Genomic DNA, 23,870 nt, shown 5'->3' on the forward strand with positions numbered 1-23,870 from the left:
ATAGAAGTAAAATATTTTTCAAATTCAAAATTCATAAGCCCTTTGAGTCTTACTCTGATGGCAGAAGTTTTTATTCCCTTTATTTTACTGTATTCAAATCGTAAAACCTTAGATTTCAAAGTAGATTTAATGAACGCTTCCATGGATTATTAACTAGTTACCTCTCCAGTGGAAGCCATCTCACATCTCAGAATGGGGTCAGCATCCCTCAACCGGGGCCAGGAAAACATGGGAGCCTGTCGGAAAAAAAACAGGGAGAAAAATTATGTGAGGGAAAAGTAGAAAATGAGTAAGAGAGGATAAATATATTTAGCGAATCATCTCTGACAGGGTTCACTTAGGCTACAGTAGACATGTAAAAAATCTCTTGGGTCCAAGCATCTGACTTGAAAAATAGCTTTAAAACTCCATTCCAAGAATTTCTTGAGCTCTTGGCCAAAACTTTAGGTTAAATAATCACAAATTAATTCTGTAAATAGGGCCCTTGAGACCAGTCGGGACCAGTGTTTCTAATCTGGCCCATGCATATTCCTATTGGAATGATTTCAAAGTCCACTGGGCATTGGTCTCTCCAGACAGAGTTCAAACACATTTTTTCTCTTTGATAGGCTTTGGAAACATTCCTCTTCTTGTTCTGATCATTTGAACTTGCAACAAGCCACCTTGCCAGAAATGGCTGTCTGTAAGCCAGCTTCTGAGACATTAAACTGTTGTTGACACCTCTTAAAAGCTTTGAAAAACATTCTGCTTGGAAACACTTTTGTGCAGAACATTCATATGAACTAGAATATAGGAGTGCCTCCTTTTCATTTATTTTGCTGATGCAATTCACGAAGAACCAAGTTCTTGTTTCTTGCTACATGTCCACTTATCTGGCACATGGAGGAATTTTATCAATTTCTCTATTTATTCTGGCACCCAGTCTAAATTATGATGGGAATTCTAGCTCAGGAGTCATTTCACTGGATCATCTTGGTCAAGTTACATATTTCTGCACTTCAGCTTCCCTATTTCCCCATCTGTTGATACCCACTAGCCTCACTAGGCTATTAAGATTGACAATGAATAAGTAATTTGAAAAAACTTAAGATTTATATACAATGCTAACTAGGGAATGAGTAAGCTGGAAGACACAGTGCATTTAAAAAATGCATATCTACCTGTAGTCCCAGGACTTTGGGAGGCCGAGGCAGGTTGATCACTAGAGGTCAGGAGTTTAAGACCAGCCTTGCCAAAATGGCAAAACCCCATCTCTACTAAAAATATAAAAATTAGCTGGTTGTGGTGGCATGTGCCTGTAATCCCAGTTACTTGGGGGGCTGAGGAGGGAAAATCACTTGAACCTGGAAGGTGGAGGTTGCAGTGAGCTGAGATCATGGCACTGCACTCCAGCCAGGGTGACACAGTGAGACTCCATCTCAAAACAAAACAAAACAAAAAAAATGCATATCTATCCATCAATATTAATTTTAGTTAAAAATTCATTTATCAATTTACTAAAAGAAATAAGCATACTCCTATAACTTGGAATAAAGAAACATGAACTTAAAATCCACATGTAGAATCTCCAGTGGAAAAAAATTTTTTCTCTATTTTTCTACTAAAAGATTTAACGATATATTTGTGTCATAGTCTCCAGAAATAAAATGCCACCCCTCCTCCCAACATAAAAAGTCACATTCCATCTCAATGCACTATAAAATTCAAGGCATCCTACATTATCAGCTTAAGCAAGATTAATACAGATTTTTAAATTCACAGCTTCAACTTAAAGTTCCCATCATAAAAATCAAAAGTCCGGCCGGGCGTGGTGGCTCAAGCCTGTAAACCCAGCACTTTGGGAGGCCGAGACGGGCGGATCACGAGGTCAGGAGATCGAGACCATCCTGGCTAACACGGTGAAACCCCGTCTCTACTAAAAACTACAAAAAACTAGCCGGGCCAGGTGGTGGCGCCTGTAGTCCCAGCTACCCGGGAGGCTGAGGCAGGAGAATGGCATGAACCCGGGAGGCGGAGCTTGCAGTGAGCTGAGATCCGGCCACAGTACTCCAGCCTGGGTGACAGAGTGAGACTCCGTCTCAAAAAAAAAAAAAAAAAAATCAAAAGTCCAAGGCTGAGCTGTAACACAATTATGGCTGAGGTCACTAGTACATATAGGAACAGAAACCGTTTGAAAACATCAGAAATTTGTCAATTTTACATAAACATATCAATATTAATGTTACATAAATATTAATATCATTGTGCTCTTCATCTACGTAATTCAAATACATTTATGTATCACCAATCCTTATTCCTGTCCAGCCAAGTAGTTAAAGGTCATAGTTCTGTGCACAATCATAATGATGGAGCTAGAAGATCACAATGGCATTATTAAGGTATAACTTAAAATATATGTACGTATTGGAAATTTGTGAACAAACTTTAAATTTTCCTGGTTACTCTTTATAAAGGTGTCATCAATTTCAACAACCTGACAGCACCATATACAGCAACAGCTGTCTCAATTTTTCAAATGGAAAAATCATGCCACTGAAGAAAATATGTACTAAGCAAAGGTGGTCAATGTGGTAGGAATTTAGCCAACTCCCACAGGGTAACCCTCTTTACAAAAGTCATGTAAGACTGGGCACAATTCAAGCTTTATCCTAACAAAGTATGTCCTGGATTTCTATTTACCAGCTAAACTAGCACCATCATGTGTCAGCTGCATAAAAAGCTGATAATTCACTCAGTTACTTGGTTTGGAAGTTATGCAATTCTAGATGGTTTTTAAAAAATTTTTGAAATGTACAATAGTTCACATAAAGTTGCCTATGGTACAACTGCAGTACATTATTGAAAGGAAACATAAGTCTCTAATCCAACCCTTTGGTTAGAAGGTTTTAAAAGTAACAAGATTTTTGATGACAAATTGTTCCTTTAATTTCACTAGAACTCATAAAATGACTAACATTTTTGAAAATGTTACCTTAATTGCAACATAGTCAGCAGGAATTATGGGATGGTCCAATGTTGGAAGAGGTTTCTCATCAACATTCTCTCCAATCATCACCTTGGTGGCCACATCAATGAAGTCAACCCCGAGAGTCTTGGAAACAAAGGGGAAGGACCGAGAAGCTCTCAAGTTACACTCAATCACCTGAAGAGATAAAATTCAAAATGAGAAAGAGGACATTGAGAGCCAGTAAGAACAATATTAATATTCTCTCTACCACTGGTTTCCAGCTGTTATTAACTGGGGACCAGCTCTTGTTTTGCTAATCTTATCTCTTTTATCCTCACTGCTTGGATTTTTCCTGATACTTTCAGTCAGTATCTCTGAACTCTGACTTCTTTCATGCCTTTTTCCAAATTGCATTCCCATGCACTGCTGATGGGTTTAGTTTAATGCAGAGCTCAAATAATGCCATACCCCTCCTGACAACCTTTGCTGGATGTCCACTGGCATCAGATTAAAGTCTAATCCCTGAAGGGCTTCTGTCCTCTTGCTTCAATGGACCTCACTATCTTTATCTTATACTACTCTCCTGGACTCAATCTTACTTTCCCAGTTCACTCCTTTTACTGAGTAAAATCATCTGATTCAACTGAACTATTTACTGTCTCCAAATATGCTCTTTTTTCACCTTTACAGATGATGTTCTATCTATACGTAATAATCTCTCTACCATCCTTGTCAAAATTCCAACCATTTTGCAAGATCCAGTTCACAATGCAAAATCTACCCTGAAGTCTTTTATGATCTACCCCTAACCAAGCATAGGATGCTCAAATACATGTTCGTGCACACACACACTGGTGAATATGCCCTCTCTGCTCTACAAGTCCAATACCATTTTATTTGTACATCCCCTCTAGCAACTGTGAAACTGTACTTTATAGTTTTCTACAAATTAATCTTCTTCCAAACCTTCACTAAATTACAGGATTTTTGAGAGCAGAGGCTTGCCTATACATTTTTGCAGCCACCATCTGGCTGCGAGTAAGAGGTAAATCAATGTTGGTTACTACTATGGTTTGGATACGGTTGGTCCCCATCAAAACTCGTGTTGAAATTTGGTCCCCAATGTGGCTGTGATGGAAACTGGAGCCTAGTGGGAGGTTTCTGGGTCACAGGGGTGGATTTTTCATGAATAAATAAATGCTCTCCTGTTGGGGTGAGTTCTCAGTCTGGCAGGAATAAATTAATTCTGGTAACAGTGGGCTGTTAAAAAGTCCGGTTTCTTCAGTTTCTCTCCCTCACTTTCTCTCTCACCATCTGATTTCCCTTTCCACTCCCTTTCCACTCTTCACCATGAATGGAAGCAGCCTGAGACCCTTACCAGATGCAGCTTTGCAATCTTAGACTTTCTAGCCACCAGAATCATAAACCAAGTTCTCTGTAAGTTATACCCAGACTCAGGTATTCTGTTATAGCAACACAAAACAGACTAAGGCAGTTAGTGATTAGCTAAACTAAGTAGACTAAATTAATTAGGACTAATCTAGTTCATTTGTCTTTCTTTTTTTTTTTTTTTTGCAAATGGTATCGTCTCTGGGTAAGGAGTAAAGGAGAATTTCAGTACATGTAATTTCTGACTACTCTACACATTCAGTTCATTTATGATAGTCTGTCTCACTGTATCCATCTATACTATACTGTAGGTGCCATACAGTGACCTTCCCAATGGATCAGTGTGCTTTACAAAGCTGTAACTGACTTATCAGTGCCACCAAGAGCCTGGGCCTTCAAATAAGGTAGACGTTCTATGCTATGCATCATTCCACAGTAAGACACAAACAGATCCTGGGGTCTCAGTTGCTCTTTGTCTGGTGTTCACAGAGAAGATTACCAGAGAGATGCAAACCAACATGAGTGACATAGCGGTGGTGTCCTCTCAGGCACCTTGGCATTTCTTACCAAGACATCATTTCCTTTGACAAGAAATTGGACGTTGAACGGACCAGAGATGGCAAAAGCCTTTGCAATCTTCCGGGTAGCATCCTTCACCTAAATTAAAAAGGATAATCATATAGTGTGCTAAAGAGCATATCTTAGTTTTCGAAAACTTTCTAAAAGGCACAGTACCTTAAATTTGGATGTCTTTAATTTCTCTTTACAGAGAGCTATATATCTACATTAATAATTATAATGGAGGGCACTATTAGGCTTCTATTAACAAAATAATATGCAATAAATACACACCAAATAATAGGAACAAAAAGAACAAATAATTTTACACGATGATCTCTCTGCCAAATTCCCCCATCTGCCTACAATTATATAACCTGGTTTTACATTGAGGGTTAAATGAAATCCTTCCAGTCTCATTGCTTTAGCACCAGAAACTGCAGTCCAACCTCTGTATCAATGGAATGACCCACCTGCTGGGAGGTACAGGCCCTGGAATTACATGGTACTGCAAAGAGACCAGAGAGATTTCTTTTATGTTGCTTTTCTGTTGCCCTGGACTCCACAAGGTTAGATATTATGTTCGGAAGGAAACAGTGTTTCCCTGCAGGGAGGCCCTGCATGTCACCTGCAGGAATCCCTGTATTCAACAAGAGCCAGAATGTCCCCATGCCAAGAGAGGGTATTGATTACAAAAAGCAAGAGTTCCTCTCTCATTATGCTCACAAGAGTGGTTCAGCAATGTAATTGGGTATAAAAGGAAGTAGAGTCTACGACACATTGAGCTCTGAGAGATTTCGAAAATCCTGAGTTCTGAGGATCATTTATCCTGACATGAGAAACTGCCGTACATTTGAGATCCAAGGACTTCTTTTCTTTCATGCTTCTGCTATTACAAAGTATCCTGCTACCTCTACCTTCTAGAATAAAGACCTTCAGAATCCAGCCCAATGTACAACCAGAGAGACGGGTCTGCCTGGATTCTGATGGGAGGGTCACTGCAAAAGCTCACTAAAAGGAGCTGAGCCTGATCTAATATACCTAAAGACTAATGGGACCGCCTCAAAGGTTATTTAAGATGATAGGCTCTAAATGTACACCTAGCAGTGCATATTGAGAACTAAGGCAGAGTCATTATTTTTGAGACATTCTTTATAAGACTGGCTCTCAAAGAGAGCTCAAATGAGATATCAGAAAGTGCTGTTTGGAGGTGAAATCAAGGGTGAGGAGGGAAAACATAGATTCCAGAAAGTTCTCAAGTGACTGGTCCACACCTGTTTCCCCACTCCTAACTGAGAAGCATTGCTTCAGATGCTGCTCACCTGTGTGTGGCCCTGAAACATTAGAATCGCCGGGAGCAGCAGTTCTCTATGATCCCCAGACTAGCAGCGATAGCGTCACCTTAGGACTTGTGAAAAACGCAAATTCTGGGGCCTGATCCAGAAATATGAAATCAGAAACTGGGGGATGGAGTCCAGCAATGTGTTTAACAAGTTCTCCAGGTGTCTGTGACGCACATTCAAGTTTGACAACACTTGTACTCGCATACAACCAAAGGGGCTCAAACGGACAGTGAAGAAAATTGTTATCTTTAGAATACCCAGGTGACTCAGAGCAAGGAAGTTAGCCTCATCATTAAATTTAACCTGAAGCATATCTTACATTGCTATCTAGCTTTAAAAAAAAAAATTAGGTGTTTTTTTTTCCCTCATTGTTGCCTTTTCCCTTCCACTTTTATTTATAAATGACCTTTTCAATGGCCCCTTGGCTGATGGTTTGTGTGGGTAGCATCAGAGTGGCATCTCCCGAGTGGACACCTGCATCTTCAACATGTTCGGAGATGGCATGAGAGATAACCTGGCCAAAAAAAAGAAAAGTATTTTAGAAAGAGTTTTCAGGTACCTCCTTCAAGAATGCTACTCCCTCATCCTCTCCTTTGGTCCTAACAGATGCACTGAGCATGGACCATTTCCCTTGCTGCATTCTTGATGAGAGCAGTAGAAAGTGCTGCCTCCGTGTGCAGTAACAGATTGCCTCTAGAGGCAGCTAAGAGTAGCTGAGAGCCTACCTCCCTCATCCACTGATTAGCATTGGTATAAGTAATAGGAAAAGAGTAAAACTAAACAAATTCATATTGACATTTAAGAATGGGATAGGAAACTAAAGCATTGGAAAAGCACTGAAAATATCTTCATCTTTTAGGCACTGGGAAAGAAAAGAAGATGGGAGAGCTCAATATCTATCTAGGTAAATGGCACAACTTAGGTGGACCAAAAATAAGTCTCAAAGATCTGATCAAGAGATCATTAAATGGAAGTTTGAAAGAGGAAGGAGTCAAAAGGAAAATATTTTAGTCCTTTTTTAGAAGTAAGGAAACAAAAGCAATGTAATAATAAATAACCCAGGTTCATGTGACTGGTATGTGACTGAGTTAGGATTTTGAATCTTATCTGTCAGATTCCAAAGTCTATGGTCTCAATCACTATAACCCATATGTTAATAATATGTGTGTCCTTGGGAAATGGTGAAGCTGAGAATAAGGGAGAATAATTGGGTGGGTATAAAAGACTTAAGCAAATCTCTTATGTCATTTATTTATCAGATTTATAAACATCTTAAAACAGAGTGACATTTGAGTTTCCATCCTTCTGTTCTGTGACCTGGGCAAAGTGCTTTACTTGCTTAGCCTTGGTTTATGATAAGATAGGAATAACCTGCTCATAGCATGTTGGTAAGGATAAAAGAGACCACATATAAGTAAGAGCTCATTTTTTACAAGAGCTTATTTATAAAATAATAAGAGCTCATTTTTGGTGAAGTGTCTAGAAAAGGGGAGGCATTCACCCCACCGAGCTCAGCAACAATCATAATATACCTGCAGTTCTATGTCCATTTCTTAGCATGGCAATTTAAAAACTATGTGAATAACCTGGAACATTTCCAAAACAGGGAGTACAGGACGATGTGCAATAGTTGATATCTGAGAAAACCTTAGGGAAAGCACGTATCCTGGCAACCTAGAGCCAAATAAAGACAACAGACCAGCCTTATTTTACTAGCACAGTATTTGAAAAAGTACAAATGTCTCCAGGCCAGTCTTACATTCTCCACTTCCATATATAGGTATCACATTCCTCTTATTTTATATCTCAACCTTCAAATACTTAAGATGTTGAAAAGGAAAGAGATAAAGTTTTTGCTCTGAAACTCAGAAAATCAGGGATAAGAGTCCCAAGGAAACAGGACTTAGTTCAAGATAAAGAATACCTGAGATGTCAAAAAAAAAAAGTGACCACAATATGTAATCCTACAATGTGTTGCGCTTTGTATCACCAAAGTGCTTAAAAGAAAACATATGACCACCTTCCAGGGATGCTGTAAAGAAAATTTCAGACTTGGAGGGTGGAGGGCTGGAATAAATTCTCTCTAAGGGTGTTTCAACTCAAGATTATGTGATTCTGTTGTAAGTACATACCAATACCATTTTTATTAACAAGATCTACTCTGAACTGCTAATCTGGAAGGAAAAGAAGAAAAGATTTAACATCTTCAGTAGTGTTTTGAAGTATTTGCAAAGCAAAAGATGAACACTAACTTCGTATTTTTCCTTAAAGCAAGTAAAATGGCATAGACTCCCTACAACAAAACTTACTACATTTTAAGAGAAGTCACAAATGCATTATTAATACAACCATAAAACTAAAGTAAAACATTCTTCATATTTTAATTTCTCCTTGAAGTTGGAGGTATTCATTGTATTAGAAATACAAGATGTGATATGGTAAGCCAATTTCATATTATTATCCTTATCCACTTTGTTTGACTTTGCCTTTATTAACCCAATAAAAAGGGAGGAGGGTGGGAAATGAAGAAAGAAGAAAAACCAGGATTCAATTGAGAACTTCAGAAAGAAAAGTATTAGATGTTTTCATAATATCCATTGAAACATAAAAGGAAAGCCACCGACAAAAGAAAATGAGAGAGAAAATGTATTCAAAAGGAATGATGAGTACAGGATGATAATTACTTTTGAATATCATCAGAGAAATTCTAACAGTATGAAACATAGGAAATATTATACCCATGACACCTCAACTGAATTGTCAGAGAATTTGATTTTTTTAACAGCTTCTCCACTATTACTGGAGACCTATTTTATAGATATCATGAATTCTAACCTGTCAATATTTCAAGACTGTTAAAGAAAAAAAAAAATGATCAGAAGGCAGGAATGAAGGAGATGAGAATAAAGCACTTACCCTTCCATCTTTGCCAACAGCATCCATTTCTACTTCTCGGGCCCCTTCAATAAATTTCGTCAGCACCACTGGGTGCTCCTGTCACAAAGGAAAACAGAGGAGCAGAACATTTAGCTAACAATATGTATATAGTGTCAATAAACCACGTACCTTAAGTATTACAAGTATCAGGGCAATACTTGCAAAACACTCAAGGTTGAACATACTACATAAACTCATTACCTAATCTGTCCTGTTAGAATAAGGTTGTTCTCTGCTTACAGTGAGGCAGAGGGTCTTTCTCTGACTTTGAGTGCTCAGCAAACTGATCATGAATCCTCAAGTATAGGCATCCAGGCCAGTTAGAGAAAAGAGGGGACTAAGGAGGAAGCAGAATATGGCTTCTTTCTCTGCTACCAAAATCATGAATATTTCTCTACTTTATTATTATATAGTATTATTGGTTCAGAATATTTATTTCTTTCTACCCTTATCTTTTCTAAGCACTACAACTCCCTAAATCATATCTCTCTTTGAGAATTGTGGGAGAACTCAGAATGAGAGTTTTCTTTTGGTCTTATTGGGCCAAAGATGAAATCCTTTACCTCGAGTTGATTTGTCTTATGCCACTTCTAGAGTATGACATTTGGAACTGTAAAACCAAGTATTTTTATTTATTAATCTTAAAACCGCCTTCCTTCCTTGGCTGTTTCAGACCCTTCTCATCTTGAAGTACTTCCCACACTCAGTTCCTCCATGTCAGGGTTGGGATGCCCTCCACAACCTAACCCGCACTTGCTTTTCTCCAGACTAAATGAAGAGGTTGAGGGAAGATTTCCAGGGTTTAGATATCTTCTCCTCTGTGCCATAGGCTAAAACAACCTGGGCCACTGTCTTCTTACCAGGCCCTGTATTCATTTGCTTCCATGAGTCTCTTCCGTACATGCATTCTACCTTTTCTCCTCCGCTTCATCTTTCAAATCTCAACTCACCCTTCAAGGCCTAGGTTATATGCCATCTCCTCTCTGAATCCTTCTCTGAATATCCCTTTTTCCTCTGAACACAAACCCCTTCTGACCACTATCATGAAATACAGCATTATACAAGGCTGGCCTTCTGAAAAAAACACTTTCTTCCTTTGGTCTCTGTAAACTACATTTTCAGGCTTCTTTCTTCAGCTCATTCGTGGTTCTTTCTTCTCCTCTCTACCTTAAATGCCAGTATTCCTCTGGTGTCTGTCTTAGCTGTTCCTTTTCTTCTATACTCTCTCCCTCAGTGATTGCTTTCATTCTCTAATCTTCAATTAAAATGATATGCTATTTATTTCAAAATCTATATTTACTTCTCTATCTCTAGCCATGATCTTGATACTCAATTCGAAACCTATTATAATAACGCTTGCCTTTAAATCATCTCCACTTGGATTCCTCACAGGCAGTTCATATTCAAAAGGTTAAAAAATAAATATATAATTCCTCCCTCTAGACTTTTCTCCTTCCTCAGTGTTCCCTATCTCAATAAATGGCATCACTGTCTACCCAGTTATTCAAGGCAGAAGACTCAGGAGTTATCCTTTATCCTCTTTCACCCTCTACCTCCATTCATTCACTGATTCTTTTCAATGCATATTCTTATCATTTCTCTCCATCTTTAGTGTCATTACTCTAATCCCAGGCACTGTCATCTCTACCCTGAGCTATACCAACAACTCACTCATCTCTTTCCATGAATTTGGTCTTCCCCATAATTCACTCTGTGTACTACAGCACACTAATCTTTTTAAAATAAAAAATATGACTAAAATTCAAACTCATTATAATGACCAACAAAGTCTACTTTATCTGGTCCCTGACTACTTCTGCACCATCATTAATAATCAGCATCACGTTTGATGTCCTAGCCATATAAAGAATGCTTTATCAGTTTTGAGAAACTCCCTACTGTTTCTCACCTTCAGGCCTTCAAACATGCTGTTCCTTTCTTCCTCCTACTCCCACAATGTAAGCCATTTGCCCAGTTAATTCTGAATCAACCATTAGGTATCAATTAAAAGTCCCTTCCTCAGGGACTAGAGCCCAAGACTTTCACACTCTCCCTCAACATCCTGTATTTTTTCTATTGCAGTGTTCATTGCTCATCATATTTAATTGTAATTATTTGAAGTCTGTTGAGCCTAGCAAAAAGAAGTCCTATGTGACAGTAGAGAGCGTATCTTTCTTTACATGAGTACAATTCCTGATACTGAGATCAATGCCACCATATAACAGGTGTTATAAATAAATGAATGCATACATAGATTAGTGATTGATTGGGGCTGGTTTTACTCTACAGTCATTGAATTTAGTATCCCAGATGCTGCTGTAGTTTGACAGGGAACATTGAACTATAAAATATTCAATCACAACATCTCTATTATTAAACTTTGGTCCCCTGTGGATTCTATCCATATGCTAATGGAAAAATACTTTAAAAATATTGTACTGAGATCCTATGAGGAGTGTTCGAGGCAGACAAGACGGGACACCTGCCTCATCACTCATGTGAGACCAGTTGAGTACAGTAGTCAGTCCCTGAAAAGGGCCACATGGCAGGACCCCTGTCCAGGAATAAAATAGAGGAGAAGACAATTGATGTCTCACCCATTAATGAAAACTGGCCCATTGGAAAGATTCCCTTCTCAGCAATCTGATTTGCACACAAACATGAACTCAAAATCTACCTGGTTTTCCTTTTTTACACTCTGTGCCTTTCCTCACTCTTTATTCTTATCTACTCTCTTACCACCCAAACATCCTTGGGAGCAGCTATCATACACAGAAGAGGGATCCAGCGTCATGTGTACAGAAACAGTCCATGCACTTTATTCCTCTTTGAAGTGCTCCTGATTTCACTCTTCCTCCCTCCAAATTCCACTTGCCTAACATCAAACTCTTCTCTATGAATTGCTTCCCCCCTTTAAAAAAAGAAAAGCCCCAACAAGCTTTTGAAAGCTTTTAAAAGGAAAACATTACTTTTATCCTCTACAATACAAGATCAATAACCCCACTGGGTAAATCTTAAATGGATCATGCTGAGGTAACACTGAAGGAGAAAGTAAAGGCTGGGGGGAAGTGGAGGAAGGCGGTTGAGTTGCCACAAAATAAGAAATGTTTGTATTAACTCACAAGTTGAATGTGCCAACATGAAAAAACAAAAAATAGTCGAGTGAGGGACTATTAAAGTTGCATGTTTGACTAAGGCAAAGTTCCCTGATGTGAAAATTAAAAATCAGGAAAGCTTTCACTTGTTAATGGTAAGCAGGGTTGAGCAGCCCTTGAGACTGGGAATTCCAGAAATACGCTGACCAGCATCTAATTCATGAGAAGAACAAAAATCACTGTCCTTTTAGACTCCTGGAGTCTAAAATCTGTTTTGATAAAATATGCACAGGTATTCCTCTTTTTCCACCAACTTTAGAAAAGAAAACATACAAAGTAAGGTTGCATTTAAGAGACAAAAGTCACTACAAAGAAATTGGACACTACCTGAGAAACTCTAGTGGCCTCTTCTAGGAATTTTTTCATCTCATCCTCAGAGAATACCACATTCATAGCAGACCCACTGGAAAAGGAGGGGGAAAAAAAAGCAGGTCAGGTTTATGCTAATACTAGACTTAACTGGTTCTCAAAACAGTTCCAGACAACTTTTAGGTCCATTCCGGGCAGTATAACAAGGTGCCTCTTGCTAAATTGAGACTTTTCTCCATTTAATCACCAGGACAATCAACCAAAGTATAAAACTGACAAAGTCAAGGATAGAAGAAGGTAAAGTGCTGGGGAGGGGGCGGGGGTCGGTAAACCTGTATTAATTCCCAAAGGGAATCCTGGTAGCTCCAGTAATTATACTTCTCCAAGGTTTGCCCTTTCTGATGTACTCTATTAACATTCTGCTGGTTCCAGGTAATTCTTTTTTTTTGAGGCGGAGTCTCGCTCTGTCCCCAGGCTGGAGTGCAGTGGCCGGATCTCAGCTCACTGCAAGCTCCGCCTCCCGGGTTTACGCCATGCTGGCACTACAGGCGCCCGCCACCTCGCCCAGCTAGTTTTCTGTATTTTTTAGTAGAGACGGGGTTTCACCGTGTTAGCCAGGATGGTCTCGATCTCCTGACCTCGTGATCCGCCCGTCTCGGCCTCCACAAAGTGCTGGGATTACAGGCTTGAGCCACCGCGCCTGGCCGGTTCCAGGTAATTCTTAAGCCTTAGCAGGATTCAGCCCAGAACCTGATTTCCCCAACCTGTTTCTTCAGAGTTCATTATCAACAGCTGATCTTAGCCCACTGCTCTGTTGTCAAAGCAGGTTGTGCTACTCCCTCAACCAGATTGCAGATGAATCAATTTTTAAAGTAATATTTGCTAACATAATGTACAGTATCTGAATAAAATCTTTTCAACTATATCCTTTCTTTTTAAATACTTGAGAAAAAATGCTATCTGAAATCAATTTACTCTGAATTTCAACATTTTCAAAATGGCTTGGGAGGGGAGGAGAGGAGGAGTAACAGAAAGCAAAAAAATAAAAAAGAAAAAGAAAAATATTACTTTGCTTTCAAACAGAAGCCTTTACCTCCTTTACACTACTACAAATTTCTCTTTAAAGTTAAAATATATTTTTAATTGGCAAATAGTAATTGCATATATTTATGAGTTATTATGTGATGTTTTGATCTATGTTTTGACATTATCAAAAGTCAGTCAAGTTATTTATATATCCATCACCTCACCAGTTTATCATGCTATTACAAATTTCTGCCTTAAAGGGCTTTCAATTGCTTCATTTGTTTAAGAGAGGAAGGCTAGAGCAATAATGCTTATCATTCAGAGTATATGAAACTGGAACGAAAATAGAGATTGCAAAAAAGGGAAAAGAAGTGTGATAGTCAAAGCTGTTTGTTTATCCTTCCTTAAATGTGTGCATGTTTAAATTAATTTACATTAGCTCTTCAAAGAGGTAGTATTATTAAACTACGGTTTACACATAATGATATTTAAATAACAAGATTTCCACCTCATTTGAAATTTTCCATTTTCATCATTTTAAAGGAACCCACATCAAATTCCATTTACACTTTCAAATTGTGCAGAGCAAATTGTGTTTCTTTTATTATCCCCTGTTTAGTGAAGTCATTCCTTACATGTGGTAACATCTGAAGAAAGTAAGTGATAATTCACAACTTCTCCTTTCATGATAAAACTTTGTTTTAAAGTTTAACATAAAAGATCCTGACTGTCCCTGTTCCTCACCATTACAATTTGTCTATCAAACACTCTTATCTCAAAAACTTAAAATTTTAAAACAAAGGCACTATCAGAAGGTGCTGACAGTAGTCAAAGATAAGCTGTCATTCCTGGATATCAGAAAACATGCTGGTGAGAGATACCTCAATTTGTATGTGTCTTTTTTTGATTGTCCTGTTCTCTAATATAAAGCTACCCTCTCTGGTGAGGAGATGCCTTCCACTACACTTCTAGATGAAGAACTGTAGTCTCTTCCTAGGGCCACTCCCTGAAGGGAAAGCATTAAACCAGAAAACCACATATTGGTCCTTCAACTGGCTGTGATGGTTTGGAAATTGTCAATGGATTTATAAATTACTACATATAGAACCCTAGTGTTATTAACATACAGCATGCATTTCTGTATCTCCCAATTTTTGAATCATTGTTTTGAAAAACAATATACAGTGTTACCTCAAAACATAGGAAGGCCTCAACAAGCAGGGGTAGTCCACAGACTTTGCAAATTCCAGTGCTTCATTCTAATTAATAGAAGCAACAACAAAAATGTATGAATAGTTTAAAATATGCAACAAAATTACACAATGTATCATTAGCTCGAGTGGTAACCCAGCTTCTTTATTCTCTAAAACACACCATTAAAAGGTAAATTGGACACTGAAATACATAAAATTCCTAGCTTTTGATTCTAAATATCAAATCTTGCTCAAAAGTGGTTTGAAATTATTTTCATTGTCTGAATCTTAATGAGAATACTCCTATCAATTCATAATCAGCATTTAACTGCAATCATGGATATACAACAACTTTAAAGAAAATTCACTAAGTGTATGCATTCTATCTGCCCTGTAGTTAACATATCCAATAGTCAACATTCAGGTTACAGCTCTTCAAAACAGAACGTTAAAAACAGATACTTGTTTCTCTCCTTACCAAAGTATTAACAGCTTTCCAAGGTGCCTGAGCCACCTTCAGTTCATCCAAGACGGCTGAGAAGATGGAGCGATCCTCAGCCCTGTCAATCTGCAGGGGGCTTGTGCCCATGATCTTGACACCATTCTTGTATAGAGGAACTGCCAGGTTGTTTGGAATCTGGCCTCCAACTGATATGATGCAGCCACCACATGCCTGAAAAAGACATGCACAATATCAGCCATTGGAGTAACTTCATTATGAATGGACAACTATGCTAATATTGCATCTATTTCCTTACTGATAATTCTTAACCTGATAGTGATATTTACATCTCTCCTACCAATGAATACTGTTAAATGATGCCACAAAGTTTTGACTTTCCAGGCACTTAGATGCTAAAATCTGTGCAAGATTTCCATACAAGTACACATGAATATCATTTGTGACATTCACATGTGTGGCAAATGGAAAGGAAAATCAAGCCAATAAATGTTTGCCATGTACTCTATGCTATAATCAATTAATTCCTGGACTACTGCTGGAATTTCCTAACTGAATACAGATTTCTCCTTTTAACACGCCCTTCGCCTGCACACCTCCACCCCAGCACTTCACATTAAGATTAAGCAAGACTGCTTCATCAAATTGCTCCTACACTCAGAGTTCTCCAAAGGTTTCCATTGCCTAGAGAATAAAGTATAAAATTTTGACCCCCAGGGCACTTAAGACTTTCCAATCTTATCTATTATCACCCCTCTCAGCCTCAAAAAGACTCCTCATTAGCCCCAACTACCTACTTTCCCACTAGCAAATTCTTTGTACCACTGAAACTTCCCTGGCTGTTGTTTCCTTTCTCTTCTCTTCTAGCTTATCTAACCTTTAGCTACCCCTTAGGTCCAGCCTAGATCTCAGGTCCCGCTTTGATGACCTTCCGCTTTGATGACCTTCCACCTTCCCCTCTCCTTTGCTGAGCCTTGGTACCTGTCGACAGTACCTAGTAACTGATTTTAGTTCCTACTGCCTTACTACTTGCTTTACAAACAGTGCCAGAATCTTTAGTCTTATTTCAGATGTTGATTTGTATAAGATTTTCTTACATAAGCCCAAAGCTCCTGTTAGCAGTGTGATGGTGTTGTGCAGGTCTTGCCCACACAGTAAAAGGAATTCAGTATGAGAACATATTTGTAAGATGTTAATATAGCATAGTTTTATGGAATAATCCAATCTTAAATTGATCCAACACCAAATATCACGGGACCTGTAGGAACATAGGGATGAGAACCTGGTAACCCACACAGGGAAATCATCATCCTTATCCTAGCCATTATGCCTGAATAATTTCAAGAAACCTACTGAAATAAAATCTTCTAAATTTTGAATATTGTTTAGTAGATTTCTAAAATATTTAGGTCCAAAATTCCATTAAGCTTCCAAAATTCCATTAATCATACCTAGATCTGTTTGCATCCTTTTTACCCATGTTAGTTTTCTGTTTTTTTAAACCTGATAGCACTAACCGACCACAGCACAAGAATATTTCTGAAACAATATCCAAGTTGCAATCATACCAGAAACATATTTTCGATAGAAAAACATTAAAAGGAAATACTTCAAGTTTATTTGAGAATATCTTAACTTATCCTGGCCACTAATCACTTTGGTTAGTCCTTATTTTTATGCACAAATTAGATGTATTATAGAAAGAATGCAACGTGAGAAAATTTATCTTTCTAACAGAAATAGTATTTGCCTCATTACAAATGGCCCTGATTTTTGGAATTTTATGAATTATCTCCAATTTATAAAATTCATCTGTACACCTGCCAATGAGAAGGATGATGCTTTATATTTTACTAATTTACATTTTAGTAAAAGATGTTTTATAGTTTAGGCAGTATTTTAGGATTACATTTAATTACAATTAAACCAAATGCTATAAATGAACCTCAATTCTGCCTTGAGTCATGCATTCTCTAATGGGTTTTGCCTATCACTAATTAATGTCTGTCATTAATCTATTCATTTAACTTGTTTTGTGACAGAAGTACCATTGTCTACATTTACATATGTACATCATATTATGTCCTCTTGCATATTTTAAATTACCTCCTAATATATAGTAATACTATATTTTAAATACAAATTAGTTTCAAAGAAGGCCCAACTTAATTCTTTCTGTAATACTGACTTCAGTTTTAGTAAACAAATCTCATTAAGAGCCATGTATAATTGTATCCAAAAGCAGTCATAGAGGTTTTTAATTTCTCTTTAAACCATTTCATGAGGACATAATTAATCATATGCAAAAATGCCTGCTGCTATCATCTGTAATGATTTTTAATATTTTTAAATTAGTATTTGATTTTTCACATTTATATCACAGATACTAGTTTTATTGTTAATGTCTTGAACCTGTTTTTCTAGCTGTCTATCATACTGAACCTGGATTTACAAAATATTGAAGAAATATTTGTAGCATACACTTATTTTGATGCCCACCTGTCTATCTGAAATGAATATTAAGGAGTGATTTAAAAAACAACCATGTCAGAGATAGGTCTAAAAAATGCTATATATTCTATTTAATGGATCAATTTTATGAAAGGATTAGTAGGCCAGGCCCAAGTAGACAACTATAATTATACATCCTTCCTAAACTTGTCTACTTTCTTTTGTAATAGTAAAATAATAACATTATTCTAGCACTATACCTCATACTTTACAATCAGACTTCAGCCATAAACTCTATGTTAACTTCACAATATTTGCAAGTGGCATGTGTTTATACTGATATGATTCATTTAAAATAAAGATAAAGCACAGAGAATTTATGTAACTTAAAGAAGTCAATGAGGTTGTCAGTCAAAACTAAAATTTAAGTATTTTGGCTCCAATTTAGTACTTTTTTCCCTCTAATTGACCATATTTTCCACACAGAGACGATTTTCTTTTAAAAAGTAATAATAGTAACTGTAATAATATCAAAGACCTAACTACTGGACATCACTCTAAAATTTTCCAGTAGTTTTTATTTTAATTATAAGATAATTTAATTTGTGCTACAGTCTTATAATAATCTGCAATCCCATGAATTCACAGTGAAGATACTCAGTAATATTGGGATGGAAATGGAGGAGCAACTGTAAATGAAAGCTATAAAAGAAGCAAAATTATTCACAATGAATTCATTGATCTTAAACTGAAGACTAATGGCTTCATCTGATGGAACAAGGAATTAACTGGTCTTTTGTGAGCAATTGACTATTTTCAGTGAACTGTTCATCATTAAACCACATCACACAAACTAGAAAGAGGCTGTTTATTGTTTGTCTAGATGACCAATTAAATCACTCTGCAAGATATTTATGAGGGATCATCTTGCATTAGTTAATATGTATCTGGCACATGTTACCAAGTAGAGTTTTCGATCTAGCTGAAACCCTTAGAAAGAAAAAGTAAACTTTATGTGAAAAATAATCACTCTGTGCCAGGGGCTCAAAAATATAAGAATGGAGTGATTTTTTTTTTTAGAGTTTTACTACAAAATAAGACAATGGATGCCACTGGCAGTTCTTTCTTCTAAGGGGAATTATAATATATATCTACATACCTGAATGCATATATATAAAGTGTATACTGCATATAGCTATCTTCTTTTTTTTCTGTTTTTCTTTTCTTACCTCCTGATGGTAGATGTCTAGGATTCTCTCCAAGGACAACTCTTCAAAGTACAGTTTGTCACACTCATCAAAGTCTGTGCTCACAGTCTCAGGATTGCAATTCACCACCACTGTCTTCTTGCCAAGTTGACGCAGTGTGCGGATACTAGAGACAGCACACCAATCAAATTCCACACTGCTGCCTGCGGAGACAATGAGATTGGCAAAAGGGGTAAGAGAAGCACAAAGTTACAATACAAAAAGAAGCAGAAATGTATCACCCGTCAGTCCAGGCTAAGGAAGATAATGACTTTCAATTCAATGTTTAAACTCCAAAATATAAATTTCAAATCCATGATGCATGCTATATTAGTAGTAGGAAAAACAGGTACGAATTAAACAGCAAGGAAATATTGGCTTGTCATATATGCTAAATTCTGCAATAGAAAATCTCAATATTTGAAGTATTTAGAACTTCAATGTTAATGGCAGGTAATTTTAATGATAAAAATAACCCTCACCTACTGAAAAGAAATTCAAAGTGAATATATTGACCTCAATACACAAAAATAGTTAATCCAGTGATCAGGATACTTGAGCTCTTTTTTCAGCCTTTCCGTTTAATCTACTGTCTGAGGGCTGAACCTAATGATCCCTAAGGTGCCTTGCAGCTCTGACATATCCTGATTGATTGAAAAGTCCTATCCTTTCCAAGCATATCCTTTTAAACTTGGCAAGGCCACCCATGCAGAGTGAGTGACCTTCTATAAAGAAAATCTGAAGTGTAATAATGGCCTAAACACCTAGAAATATCACGTCTACTGGGATGCCATAGAATTGAAAGTCCATAGACTTGTACTAATTCTTTGCATTAAGATATTGTCTTCTAAAAATTCTTGTGAAAATATGTTATTCAAATATACTGGCATATTAATGCTAAGTAAGCACACACTTGATTATTAGCTTGACTAGTCTTTGGATCCTGATATAATGAAGAATTACTGCATAAATAGGCAACATTTGAAAAGGAAGAAAAAGTACTCAAGAGAGGAGACAGGTAGATGCTGGTGAAATGGTCAGGCTATTTAGCCATAAGATAATTGCCATGGTCTAAACATGTCCCCTGAAATCCATGTGTTGGAACACTTAGTCACCAGTGCAACAGTGCTGGGACATGGGGCCTTGTAGGAGGATTTTAGTTCATAAGTGCAGATCCCTCATGAATAGATTAATTCCATTATAAAAAGCTTGCTAGACATAGTGGCTCCTGCCTGTAATACCAGCACTTTGGGAGGCTGAGGCAGGAGGATCTCTTGAGTCCAGAAGTGTGAGACTAGCCTGGCCAACACAGAAAAATTCCATCTCTACAAAAAATAAAAATAAAAATAAATTAGCCAAGCATGATAGCACACACCTACAGGCCCAGCTTCTAAGGAGGCTGAGGTGGGAGGAGTGCTTGAGCCTGGGACATCAAGGCTGCAGTGAGCCATGATCATACCACTGCATTCCAGCCCAGGTGACATAGTATGACCTTGTCTCAGAAAAAAACCGGGGGTGAGGGTTTGATGGAGGGAACTTGTTCCCTTTGTGCTCTTGTGCCTTCTGCCATGTAAAGACACATTCCTTACGGGGAGCACAAGTTTTAAGGTGCCATCTTAGAAGAAGAAACCTATGTCTTACCAGACAACTGAACTTCTTGGCACTCGATTTTGGACTTTCCAGCCCCTAGAACTGTGAGAATTTATTGATAAATTACCCAATCTCAGGTATTTTGTTACAGCAGTGCAAATGGTCTAAGACAATGACTAGGGTGGTAAAGATAAACATTTTTGTCCTACTTCAAGATTTGTCCGAAGATTGGTAAACTAACATATCCTGAACCTCTTAGTTCTTTGTAAAAACTAAAGTAAACTATGCTTAAAGTAATAGAGTAAGACTACATATATTTAAATCATAGATTCTATCATTTCCATATTACAATGCTTTGTGGAGATTAAATATTAAATCCATATGTTGACCAATATCACTGTCCACTAAAATGCCTACTTGCATTTGTAATCATCTTTAGTGGTTATTTAATTGGCTGCAGAGAAATGTCATCATTTCTGGTGATTATGTTTTAATTTGCCTACACAATGCTCTACCCGTGCACCAAAGAAACAAGATTTTTGCATTTGATGTAAACAAAAGTCATATATGTTACATAGGATGAGGTCAGAGATGGTATCTGCGATGTAATTTCTGGCTAATATATAAAGTCCTTGAGTAAATGCAGATCCTTATGAAAAACTATGCTAGAAGATAAAAGGTCAGTGTCTAATCCAATCCCAACTCCAGCGAGAGGCTCAATTCAGCTAAAAAGGGTGAAAATTAAGTTACACAGTGAAATGAGAGGAGATAGAATTTGTAGTTGAGACCTGCATTTGAATCCCACTCTACCACTAAATGGCTGTATATATTTGGGTTTTATTTTTCTGAACCCCAGTTTCCTAATGTGCAAAACATATATTATAGCATTTATTTGACATAGTTCTTGGAATAATGAAATTAACATATATGAATAAAACTATATAAATTGTGTGAAGTTCTATATACATATAATTTATTATTTTACCAATGTGATATGGACCACAGCCTAGCACCATCATTCCATGGTCATCAAAATTGATATCATGCTCCTGAGGAAATAAGAAAAGGAAGATGCAGAAATCATTATATGTTATTATTCCATTTAATTAAACGATTTGTCCTATCATTAAGTATGTATTTCTCATTCTTCCTCTTGTTAACATGTATTCTCTATTAGTCTCTGGAAACCCATAAGTATAAAGTTATACAAGCCCTACTTATTTATAAAAAATAGATATGGCACAATATTTTTATATGAAATAGTCATGAGAACATAGCATAGTTGTATGATCACGTAGTCATTGTCCTTAATTTTTCACTTGTTTGATTTCATTATCTTAAGGCAGTTCTTAAAAGACTTGAGTACAGGAACATATCATCATATCTCACACATGATGTCATTTTTTATTACCTAGATATCCAAAGAGGTACAAAATATATATTCCCTAGTGTGAACTGTCTACCAAATCTAGAGCTTTTTGGATATGCCAGTTTGCCCATTCCTACCTGACCATTGTAGGTAACATAGAGATAGTTTGTTACTGACGGGTATTCGGCAGCCAGTGTATCAATCTGTAAGAGAAAACAAATAAACAAGAATGTTATTATAATTTGTTCAAGACTAAATGTTTTTTGCTTTATATATGTATATATTCCTTTAATTCCTATTACTGTAAAGTATGCAGACAGGAAAATGTATGACCCATGGAATTGCTTTCTAATTCTGAAAATAAGAGAGAGAAAATAGTGATATGGTCTAGTTATCACTTGAGAAACACGGCGTTGGATCACTAGTAGTTGTAGTATCTCTCATGAATATCGCAAAGTGGTCCTATAGTCAACTGGTTACTAGGAAGACTTACCCCACCAGCTCTCTAAAAGCAGCTGTATATGAAATCTAAAATCTGAGTAAAATAACCTTTATGTAAGGATCTCTTTGGTTTGCAAATTAATGCACAGGATTTAAGTTGCCTGTGGCACTGAGTGTTCGGATGACACAAATACCATAAAGCCATAGGGGATGAACAGGGGGGAGAACAAGATCTCATTGAACATATTTGGAAATCAATTCCACTCTCAAGGGCCAGTAACTCAGCTTAGTGAGCAAGAATTTGGGGCCGACAGGGCAAGCTGGTGTAAAGCAGGTGAGAAGGAAGAAAGATAATAATCGCTGAGTGGAAAATATTTAGCATCAAGCCTGAGACCTAAGGGTATGCATGTGCCCCTTGAGCATGCAGAGAAAAGTCAATGATTTTAAAGGACAAAAACCAGCTGGTGGTACTTTAAACCAAGACATCCCTTCCATTAAAGGCCAAAGGAAAAAAAATCACAACAGCACACCTATGAATGTTCATGCGTGATTGTCATGAATACTAGATGAGCTCATTATGCCCAGCCCTATCACAATGAATACTAAATGAACCATAATGATGGGGCACTTAATATAAAGTATTACCCTGTAAAAAGTTAGTGCCAAAGGAGATAACTATTATTTTCAAGAGGGTCAGCCACCATGCTAGGAAATTTCAAGTCCTTCTATTATACTAAGGATTTCTTAACTACTTACATATTTGAACACAGGTCAAAAAGCAGAGGAAAGAGAGTTTAAATTTTTGTTTTGTTTCGTTCAGTTAGGCCAAGAAAATCAGGTACTCACTCTTATCTTTACAACCTAGTGCCCTTTCCTTCTTTTCCTTTTAAGTAAAAATTAATCATGTGCTCAATAAAATTGGTGACCTTATGAGCATCAACCAGATGAGTACTGTCACTTCTTAATCCCACTCCTCTTTTTATTGACAATGGCCTTTTGAATGGGTGACTACATTTTACCACAGAAATCCTGTTAGTGGGGGTTGGAGGGAAAGGGAAACTCTTTTACCTGTTTAACCCAAGGGTGGATGTTTTTCTTTAGCCTCAACTCCCTCGTCTGGGCCTCAGTTAGCCCAAGGCATTTGGAAATCTGCTTATCTGAGAACCCAATCTCCTTTGCTCTTTTCAGGGTTTCTTCGGTAATGGACTCACTAGGATTTAATAGAAAAGAGAGATTCAAGTTTAGACCAAACACAGTAAAAAGCAGTGACAAGTTCAATTTCAAAAACACCAAGGCTTCTTATTTTCCACCTTCAAACATATTTAAGTCCTGTTATCTTTTAAAAATACACAAATAATGATGAACCCACTCAATCTTCTAGCCTCTATGAAGTCTTCTATTTGCAAAGCTGACAATCTCTGATTGCCTGCTTTCACACTCTATGTGACCTCTTCC

At 37.3% G+C, this 23,870-nt stretch overlaps 1 protein-coding gene across 3 annotated transcripts in view; it reads right to left on the reverse strand.

The window, feature by feature from the left end:
• CPS1 (carbamoyl-phosphate synthase 1, mitochondrial) overlaps positions 1-23,870 on the reverse strand; it is a 191,552-nt gene that overhangs the window by 13,753 nt on the left and 153,929 nt on the right. For all 3 annotated transcript variants that reach the window (XM_011932323.1, XM_011932322.1, XM_011932324.1), the window contains 12 exons: positions 23,484-23,625; positions 22,112-22,177; positions 21,591-21,654; positions 18,998-19,179; positions 15,336-15,530; positions 14,856-14,923; positions 12,657-12,732; positions 9,154-9,231; positions 6,644-6,751; positions 4,904-4,993; positions 2,972-3,142; positions 162-236 (listed from right to left, as the gene is read on the reverse strand). In XM_011932323.1, coding sequence (XP_011787713.1) covers positions 162-236; positions 2,972-3,142; positions 4,904-4,993; positions 6,644-6,751; positions 9,154-9,231; positions 12,657-12,732; positions 14,856-14,923; positions 15,336-15,530; positions 18,998-19,179; positions 21,591-21,654; positions 22,112-22,177; positions 23,484-23,625 — 1,315 coding nt within the window. The remainder of the gene's footprint in view (positions 1-161; positions 237-2,971; positions 3,143-4,903; positions 4,994-6,643; positions 6,752-9,153; positions 9,232-12,656; positions 12,733-14,855; positions 14,924-15,335; positions 15,531-18,997; positions 19,180-21,590; positions 21,655-22,111; positions 22,178-23,483; positions 23,626-23,870) is intronic.

Source organism: Colobus angolensis, unplaced genomic scaffold, assembly GCF_000951035.1.
Source record: "Colobus angolensis palliatus isolate OR3802 unplaced genomic scaffold, Cang.pa_1.0 Scaffold95, whole genome shotgun sequence".
Classification (NCBI taxonomy): domain Eukaryota; kingdom Metazoa; phylum Chordata; class Mammalia; order Primates; family Cercopithecidae; genus Colobus; species Colobus angolensis.